Source organism: Cannabis sativa, chromosome 6 (assembly GCF_029168945.1).
Source record: "Cannabis sativa cultivar Pink pepper isolate KNU-18-1 chromosome 6, ASM2916894v1, whole genome shotgun sequence".
Lineage (NCBI taxonomy): Eukaryota > Viridiplantae > Streptophyta > Magnoliopsida > Rosales > Cannabaceae > Cannabis > Cannabis sativa.
The window spans coordinates 51,343,980-51,354,189 of NC_083606.1; the positions used below are offsets into that span (position 1 = coordinate 51,343,980).

The 10,210-nt window shown below is 37.7% G+C and overlaps 1 protein-coding gene across 1 annotated transcript; it reads right to left on the reverse strand.

The window, feature by feature from the left end:
- Positions 1–1,881: 1,881 nt before the first annotated feature.
- On the reverse strand, positions 1,882–4,085 carry LOC133039289 (uncharacterized). The gene is made up of 4 exons (XM_061118150.1): positions 4,073–4,085; positions 3,696–4,026; positions 2,099–3,608; positions 1,882–2,022 (listed from the first exon to the last, which is right to left on the reverse strand). Exons 1-4 carry the CDS (start codon positions 4,083–4,085, stop codon positions 1,882–1,884), a joined length of 1,995 nt encoding a protein of 664 aa, XP_060974133.1.
- Between the last annotated feature and the right edge of the window lie 6,125 nt (positions 4,086–10,210).

Below are 10,210 nucleotides of genomic sequence, written 5' to 3' on the forward strand. Positions count from 1 at the left end.
ATATTCTGGAAAACTATATGTATTTTTCTTGTGTTTAATTAAATATGGAATTATAACCATATAAATTCTTTCTGAATCTTAATTTTATGATTTCATGAAATATTTCTATTTAAGTTGAGATTTAGTTAAATCTATCAAATCAACTTAGATTTGAATATTTTTTAATTTCCAATTATAAATTAAGTTGAGGAATTTTAGGAATTGGTTATTAAGATTCTTTAGATATTTTTTAAGTTGATATTTTATAAATATGGGAACTTAAAATGGAATATCTTCTAAATTAAGTGGTTACTACTTAATTGGTAATATTTAATTAAGTCATTGATTGAAGAATATTTAAGTTGGGTATTTAGATTTGGGATATTGGCGGCTAAACCCCCCAAACTTTTAGGTTTGTGACAGTTAACCACCAAAACTCAAATTTCGGCGGCTAAACTACCTGAACCCCACTTCCGTTTTGGTCCACACTATTCCATGACTTTGGCTCTGTTTAAAGGCAAAAATGGCTTACGTGGCACGATCCTTGTCAGCAACTCATGCCACATTGGCATTAAATCATGCCACCTTCCTAAAATAAAATTAAAACTTAATCAGAAAATTAAATTAAAATTAGAATTTAAATTAAAAACAGAACTAAACCCAGAAAAAAAAGCCCTAAATTTAAAATCCCTCACCTACACGACTGAACCCCCACTGTGACCTCCCCCGTTCTTCCCTTCCCTTCATTCAGCCATTGTTGCACAGTCGAAGAAGAAAATGAAGAGGGTTCCACATCCCAAGTGCTCTTGTGCACAATCTGTAGTGATCAAAACCTCGTGGACAGATGCAAACCCAGGAAGGAGATTCGGGATGTGTCGACGTTATAGGGTGAGTTGTATTTTTTTAATTTTTTCTGTGTTTCCGTGATTGGTTTGCTCGAGACCTCGTCTAATTCTGCAGTAATGGTGTTTTTTTCCACAGCTGGTTGGTGGATGTTATTTTTGGGAGTGGATCGACCCACCAATGTGTGAAAGGGCATCGGAGGTGGTTCCTGGGCTGCTGCGTAAAATTAGAAGGCTTGAGGGAGAAATTTCAGACATTTCAACATCAAATGTTGATGCATATAATTATCTGAACAGTGTGGAAAATAACTGTGAGCAATCTTCAATACTGAAGGCCTTGAACAAGGGGGTTCAGGTTGATGAGCACTCATTGCTTAACAGTATGGGAAAGACTGATTGCATGGAGAGTTTCAATTGAAGTAGCAGTACAAGTGTTGAAGACCCAAAAGAGAAGATTTGCACCAGTGGAATCTTAGTCATAAGTGTTGTTGTTGCCATTGTTCTGTTTTGGTTAATGTTCTGAATGTTGTTTAATGTATGGAGATATTGTGAGGCAAAACTACCTTAACTTTTATATTTGTAACAGTTAACCCCAAAATGTAATGTTTTTAAGGATAATGTTCGAATGTTATTTAAGGATGTAATGATATCTTTTGGTTGCTAATGCAGTATTAGAATGTAATGTAAAACTTGGAAATTTAAATGAACATTGAAACTTTTGCAAAATAAAATTTCTATTCATTTGGTTGTTGGTGCATTGACCTGTTCGGATCCAAAAGGCACCTATACATTAGCAAAATATACTATTGTTGTGCTTGGTGCATCGATCAAAAGATTACCAAAATGCACCTATACAATTCACATTGATCAAAAGATCACCAAAATGCACCTATACAATTCACATTGAGCCAAATATAAATTAAGGCCCTATTGGTGCTCGGGGCATTGATCAAAAGATCACCAAAATGCACCTATACAAGAAATATCCAAAAGGTATCTAAAACTAGTTTCTGTGACAATAGTTTAATGTAAATTATAATGTTAGAATTCTAAACGACAATCAACCCCGACGCTGGGAACTTGAACCTTCACCCCTCTTCCTAGCCTCTTTAGCAAGTTGTTTGTCCCTTCTCTGCCTCCTCTTCAGTGTTGCAGCAGATGGATTTTGAATTGGTGGCCTACCTCCTTTATTCTTTGGAGCCTACAATGGACATATAAACAATGTCAAAACACAATAGAAATGTAAAAGTCAAAGAAATTGGCAAATAAATTCATACCTCGTTTGGCACATCTGGTACAGGTTCCTTGCATCTTGGGGCTGTGTGTCTAGTTTTTTTGCATTTAGAACAATGCATGACAGTTCCAACTCTGCTGGCTTTTCTAACTGTGGCAGCTGCAGGTGGATCTTTTTCATCAGCACCCCTTCTCCTTTTCTTTTTTGGCCTGCCAGGAAGGTTATGCTCACAGGGAGGGAATATAGGGTTAAGGCCCTTGTTTGGCCACTTGTCAGGGCTAGGCATGGGGGAAATTGTGCCTGCATATGCTGCTGCATAAGCTTCAGCTTTGTAGTACCTATGTATGTAACCCCATTCATTATGGCCACAAAACCAAATGGCTGCCAAGGCATGACCACAAGGAATTCCAGTGAGCTGGAACCTTCTGCATGTGCACTCATGTTTGTCCAGATCAACCATAAAGGGACCAGCTTCTGACATTTTAACTTCAAATAAAACAGCATTTGCTCTTGTGACAGAGCACTTCCTACCAATTTCACCATTTTTTGCTACAAGCTTTGCTATGTTGTTGTGCACTCCATGCTTCCACTTTTGTATGCCTTCCCTTCTCTTTGTAAAAGTAGACATTAACCAACCTCTGATTGTCTCCAACAGTGTGACAATGGGCTTGTCTCTTCCATCCATAATGGCCATATTGAAGCTTTCACACATGTTGTTCAATAACATGTCACATTTAACACCTTCCTTGAAGTATGCCTTTGTCCACTTTGACTTTTGTTTGGCTGCTAACCAATTGTAAGCTCCTTCATTTATATCCTTGATTTCTTTCATCCTCTGGTCAAAATGAGCAGGAATTGTTGATCTAGCAGTTGCCCACACAAGTTGCTTCAGTAATAGGCTAGGGAAGTCTTTCTTGAAGTTGCAGTACATGTGCCTAACACAGAATCTTGTGTCAGGGCTGTTGAAAATAGACTCAACAGCATTTTGAAGACCCTTTTTCCTATCACTCATCATGGTGAGTGTCCTTGTATCCCTTGGTGCCAAGTCACCCTTCAATAATGTTAGAAACCATTCCCAACTGCTAGTAGTTTCCTTCTCTACAACTGCATAAGCTACAGGAAATATGGAATTCCCTCCATCTACACCAATTGCTGCCAATAGCACACCTTTGCAGTAACCTTTGAGGAAGCAACCATCCAACCCTATTAATGGCCTGCAACCTCTATAAAACCCTTCTTTGCATGCTTGAAGGCAAATATAACACCTCTGAAAGATCCTTCTCTCACCCCTTAACTCTGTTTGAATCTTGGCTGTACTCCCTGGGTTGGTCTTCAAAATCATTTGGAAGTAATCATCCAGTATGGCATACTGTTCTGCCACAGACCCTTCAAGCAATGCCTTTGCTGCATTTCTGGCTCTGTAGAATTGCCATGAAGTGACCTTAGAATACTTTGTGTCTTTGGTCATTTCAGCAAACTGTTTGAATTCCATTTCAGGGTGTTGCCTAAACTGATCAATGAAGTGTTTGGTCACCCAATTCACATCAATAAGCCTGAAAATACCCATGAATGAACAATCATTATGAATGAAAACAGTTATAATTAATGAACTATCAATAACATTAAAACAGCAAAAGTACATGTTCTCCAAGACCATGCCACAGTGGTGCCCTCCTTCAGTTATTGTAGTGATCTTGAATGTCATTCCATCTGGTTGGACATGTGCATTTAGAATCCATGGGAGCCCCTCTGCACTGCACTTAGCTCTATCATTGTGAATTAGAATATATTCCCTGTCTGTATGTATGAAATGCTCCTTCAGTGCAGCCCTCAATATTTCGATACTACCAAACTCCATGTTCAACTTAAACTTGAAGTCATCTTTCTTGGTTTGGGGATTGAACTCCAACCTCGAGGTATGATCACCTTCTTCATCATCACTGTGAACACTGTATAGTTCATCTCCTGAATCTAACCCATCATTGCCATCATCATTGCCAACAGGATTCTCACTTGCCTGGTTCCACCATCTGTTTGGATCTGATATCCCAACATGTTCCCTTTCCACTTCCCCTTATGTGGCTGGATTGAACTCTTCTTCTATAAATTCAAAGTCACCATCAGTTGTTTATCTTTGGGGCTGTGATTGGGGCTGTGGTTCTGTTTGGGGTTGGGTTTGGGGTAATGATTAGGGTTGTGGTTCTGTTTGGGGTTGGGTTTGGGGCTGTGTTTCAGGCAGGGGTTGAGAAAGATAATCCATCTCAAAATCAGTGTTTGGGTCAGGCTGTGTTTCAGGCAAAGTGTCATGAATGGCATCTGCAACAGGGGGGGTAGTAGGTGCTTGTGTTTGGGGCTGTGATTGGGGCTGTGGTTCTGTTTGGGGTTGGGATCGAGCTTTCCTCATCCTCCTAAGTCTCAATCTCTTAGACCTTGGAGTTTCTTCTGCAACTTCATTGACTCCAGTGACCACAACCTCAGGGGAATTAGGTGCATCTGGCTCTGCAACTTCATTGAATCTAGCGACCACAACCTCAGGGGAATTAGGTGCATCTAGCTCTGCATGAGCATCAGATTCCTTTGGAGGTTCCTTTCATGTTCACAACAATCAATATCACTAACACATTACATATCTAATTCAAAACTCAGAAATACTTAGTGAAAATTGTAACTCTATCAAAGTTACCTGTTCCTTGGTGAGATCAGATGCTTGATGGCTGTCACTGCCTTCACCTTCTGACAAGTCCTCTGCCCAGGCCATATAATCCTCCATCTCTGGAGGATTGAAATAATCAAAGTCCTCTTCAACCTCATTTGAGTCCACTTCATTTGAGACCACCTCATTTGAATCATCAGATGAGGAACTAATCTCAATTGCTTCTTGCAATTCTTCTGAAATCACCTCCTCTGTTGCAACTGCTGCCAAAAACTCACCCCAGTGGACAAAGAAATTGTAAAGTTCGTCATCTACATTGACATGGCCTGGGGGATTCATAACAACATCAGCAACAACAGTACACCCTTCAGGCAGCTCCTCAATTTTACATTTCTCCACTTTTGAAGACTGTTGTGGTTCCTGCATCTTAACAGCTTCAGCATCCTCCTCCTCCCATTCCACTGCTAACTGTGGATCTGGTAGCACCAGATACACATTAGCCTCTGCATTATTTCTAGCTGCCAAAAAGAACAACAACAACCATAAGTCATCAACTTTGACAACAATAAAACCTATAACATCAAACAACTAACATATGTACAAAAAAAATTTAAAATTGTACCTGTCAAATCCTCCAACATGAGCTGAATTGAAGCATTGTTTACAACCATGAAACTTATGTTTAAATGCTTCCCATGGGGCTTGTAAAGGAAACCAAAAGGAAACCTATATTCAAGGCTTATTGCCATGTCCTCCAAATCATGTCTAGTAAAACCTTCAATTTTACAATGATCAAAGTACTCCCAACACCCTCCCTCATATCTTCTATTTCCAAATGGGGAAAACCATAAACCCCCATGTATAAGCTTCACTGTGAATTCACCCTCTTCATTCACTGCCACAATCACAACAAGCTATAGTGAACCAGAAATACAAAAACAAAAACAAAAATCAACAAATAGCCCCTGCACAAAGCCTAAACTAAACATTGGAAGTTAAGTTAACAAAGTGCGGCTAAACCCCCCAAACAATTAGCCCCTGCACAAAAAGACAAAAACCAAAACCCACCCCACATGTGCAAACCATTTCCTTTTGGTCAACTGTAAACCACGTTAAATATCAAAAGCATATACCCCATTGATCAAGATACCCCACTGATCAAGACAAAACCCTCGACAGTGAGAAAAGATTCTTCTTTTCCTCAGAGCTTTGTTTTTTACTCAATATTCAAAGTCACTTTAATACCCATCTAACTATTTGACCTAACAACCTAATCCCAACCCATTATAAAAACTCATTTTCCCTGCTCAACCACACGTGAACCAGAAACACTCAACATAAACCCTAAAATTTTAAAAGTTTAGAAATCTTACCAGGTGGGGGATCGTGCGAACTGCGCCTACGGTATTTCATTGTTGCTGATTCGCCTCCTTACACTGTTGCTTGAATGGGGTGGGTTTTCTTACTTCGGGGCTGGGTTTGGGTTTCCACTGTTGCAGACGACAATGGTGGAAGAGATGGTGAGGTTTTTTGTGTTAGGGGTTTGAATGGACAAGGGTTAAGTGTAAGTGTAGTTCTGTCCACTTTTAATTTTGTTTTGATTTTATTTCCCTTTTATTTTTTAGTTTTCTTTTATTTAAATTTTGTTCTGGGTTTTTAATTTTGATTTTTTTTTCTAGGTTTAGTTTTGTTTTTAATTAAATTTCTTTTTAATTTAATTTTTTAATTAAGGTTTAAATTTCTTTTAGGAAGGTGGCATGATTTAATGCCAATGTGGCATGAGTTGATGACAAGGATCGTGCCACGTAAGCCATTTTTGCCTTTAAACGGAGCCAAAGTGACGGAATAGTGCAGACCAAAACGGAAGTGGGGTTCAGGTAGTTTAGCCTCCAAAATTTGAGTTTTGGTGGTTAACTGTCACAAACCCAAAAGTTTGGGGGGTTTAGCCGCCAAAATTTTTCTAAACAACTTAAATACGATATTTTTAAAAATTATTCCATTTTTGAAATTTAATTAAAGTTTTTACTTTAATTTGTAATATTTCATTATTGAGATATGGAATATAAATGATTAAACAAAATACATATATTTTTTTTAAATAATGAGCTTTAATCAAGAGAAATTCGATCTCCATTGTTTGTTTTACATAACTATTGTTTTAGTGAGTAATCCTCCCTAATGGAGGAACGTTCATTAGCAAGTTAGCGCCGTTTAATCTCGAAAGATAAGTATTCTTATAAGTTTTTTATATGGTTTATGACCACCCTAATGATGGCGACTGTATAAGACTTACAAGAGTGCGAAACAATGGTAGAAGCTCATAAGATAGAATTGCCTTGACTCTCGCCTAAACGGGACAACGCTGAATTCCAATCTTGATTGAATAAAAGGTTGCTAGAATGTTTGACATTTTAGATGAATTGACAACTCTATTCAATGGATGATGCTTTAACTCTCGCCTAAACGGGACACTGTATCAGTTCGTTGGAAACCTTGGAAAATAAACTATGTTAGATTTAGTATTTTTATAACATATGTGATTATTTGTTTTCTGAACCTGTGTATGAATTTATAGAACCAAAACCTTACTTCTGTTTATTGATATGTTGTAGTGCCAATATGAATAACCCTCATCCCGATCCACTCCTAGTTAGTATCTTTGCAAAAGAACTCAATAGTGTGAAAATGCATCCTGGTAGTTGCATTAGCTCGCACCTATTGTTGATGAATCTGAAATTCCAGAAGGCAAATCTACTAGGAATTGATTTATCAAGGGAACAATGGGTAAGACTCATACTTAATAGTCTTCCTCAGGAGTATGATAGTTTTGTTCTATATTACTTATTGAACAATCCTCACTCCTCCGACATGGACAAACTCGAGACTGAGTTAAGGGCCCATGAGCGGAATCTGATTGCAATGGGACCTCCTGGTATTGCAAAATTTAATCAGAGGAAGAAGATTAAGCATGAGGGCTCTAACAAAGCTGCATGTTCAAGTACAATTATCAGACATCATGTTCTATGTGCAAATTGTAATGGAAAGGGACATAAAGAAGAACAATGTCCCAGGCTTCTAGACAATTCAAACGAAGGTGATGCTTTTGTATTTGAATCATGTGTTTTAGAGAACAACAAATCCACATGGATTGTTGATTCTGGATCTACTAACCATTTATGTTCTTCATTGCAGCTGGTTGAAACTTGGGAGAATCTTCACCCAGATGAGTTAAAGCTTAAGGTTAGAAATGGCAAGTTGGTATCAGTTAAAGCAAGAGGAACAGCCCGAATCAAGTTTAATTCTAAGAAGTTTTTACTTTCAGAGAATATTTTATATATTCCTAATTTTAGTAGAAACTTGATTAGCGTTTCATGTTTACAAACACAATTTTATATATTGAATTTTTCGAGTTCAAATTGTTCAATTTCTCGTAATGGATTTCATATATGTGTTGCAAACATGGAACAAGGGCTTTATGTTTTAAGACCTGATACTCAAATCTCACTAAATACTGAACTTTTCAATGTAGCTAAACCTAGAAGCCTTAAGAGAAAAGAGATTGATAATGATGATCAAACTTATCTATGGCATTTACGTTTAGGTCATATAGGCTTTGATAGACTCAATAGGCTAACTAAAGACGGTCCATTGAAAAATGTCGTCTTAGGAGAACTGCCAGTTTGCGAGTCTTGCCTAGAAGGAAAAATGACCAAACGTTCTTTCTCTGCGAAGGGAGAGCGTGCCAAACAACCCCTAGGGTTAGTGCATTCAGATGTTTGCGAACCGCTGAATGTAAAAGCCAGAGGAGGTTATTAGTATTTCGTCACTTTCATTGACGATTTCTCTAGATATAGTTTTCTTTACCTAATGCAAAAGAAATCTGAAACGTTTGAAAAGTTTCAGGAATTTCATGCTTTGGCTCAAAACCAATTAGGTAAAACATTAAAGATCTTGCGAACTGATAGGGGTGGAGAATATATGGATGTGCAGTTCAAAGATCATTTAACTGAACTTGGAATTGAATCCCAATATACTGCCCCAAGCACTCCACAGCAGAATGGAGTTGCAGAAAGAAGAAATCGCACTCTCTTGGAAATGGTTAGGTCTATGCTGAGTTATTCAACTCTGTCTACGTCCTTCTGGGGATATGCTATTCAAATGGCAAACGACATTTTAAATGTTGTACCATCTAAAGCAGTCCCTAAGACACCCGTCAAACTATGGAATGGTCGTACACCTAGTTTACGCCATTATAGGATTTGGGGGTGCCCTGCTCACGTCTTGAGAAAGAAAGAAGGCAAACTGGAATCACGAACTGAAGTTTGCATATTTGTCGGAAATTCTAAAGAGACTAGGGGTGGACTATTCTATAGTCACAAGGATAACAAAGTGTTTGTTTCTACAAATGCTACTTTCCTTGAAGATAACTATATGAAAGACAACAAACCGAAAAGTGAAATTGTATTAGAGGAAATGCTCACAGATACTGTTCCTTCAAATGTACCATCCTCTTCTACTCAAGAAGAGGAACATCCCATTCCCTCAGTTGTAGCAACTGAGAAAACTACTACCACAGCTCCTGTTCAGAAGGTCACCGCTCCTCGTCTTACTGGGAGGGTTTCTACAAAACCATCTCGTTATGGCTTGGATGGTGAAATCTGTTGGAAATTATTTTACCAGGATCTTAGATCTACTCACAAGTATGTTTATTAACACCCTAAATATGAACTTTCTAAAACGATGAAATAAACACATATAAAGTTTAGGAAACCTTACATTGGGTGCAGCGGAATATAATGACTCCTTCCGTACAGATATCTAGCCCTTGATTCCTTTCTGTAGAAGAGCATTATCAATATCTGAACCTGGATCTCTTTCTCTGAATCTTTGATGCTGAAACTCCTTCTTGTTGAAAGTCTTTCTTCACGATCTTCCTCACTATGATTGAGGTATCACTTGCTGTGTGTGGGCACTACTCTTACACTAAGAATTTCGAAATCTCAATGAGGAAGAGAGAGAGAGTGGGTTCGGCCAAAGATAGGGAGAGAGAAGGCTTAGTTTTTTCTGAATCAGAAGTCTAGAAATTTAAGTGTAAATTTCCTGAAGCCTTCACTATCTATTTATATCATTCCACTAGGGTTAGGTTTGAATTATTTGACATTAAAATAATGAAAATATCAGTTTAAATTGCCTACAAAAGTGGCTGGCCATGCTTAGTGGATTTGGGCCTCACTTTTTGCAATTTTGCAGTTTTATCTTTTCTGCATCTGATTTTCTCAAAAATGCCAATTTTCAAATTCAACAATTTAAATTCCAATTCTAACTATTTAACAACTATAAATAATTTTTAAATAATATTTTCATTTATCATATTTATTAATTGAACCATACAAAGTATCATAATTAACAAATATGCCCCTAAAACTCTTTCTTTACAATTTCGCCCTTACTTAGTGAAAAATTCACAAATAGACATTGTCTAAATTGAGAATTATAATTGAT

Bases quoted from the DNA above. Each gene is read 5' to 3' on its own strand.
- LOC133039289 (XM_061118150.1), bottom strand. The intron at 3,609-3,695 runs GTACTTTTGCTG...GGGTATTTTCAG, and splicing joins GGCATGGTCTTGGAGAACAT to GCTTATTGATGTGAATTGGG. The intron at 2,023-2,098 runs GTATGAATTTAT...TGTCCATTGTAG, and splicing joins TACCAGATGTGCCAAACGAG to GCTCCAAAGAATAAAGGAGG.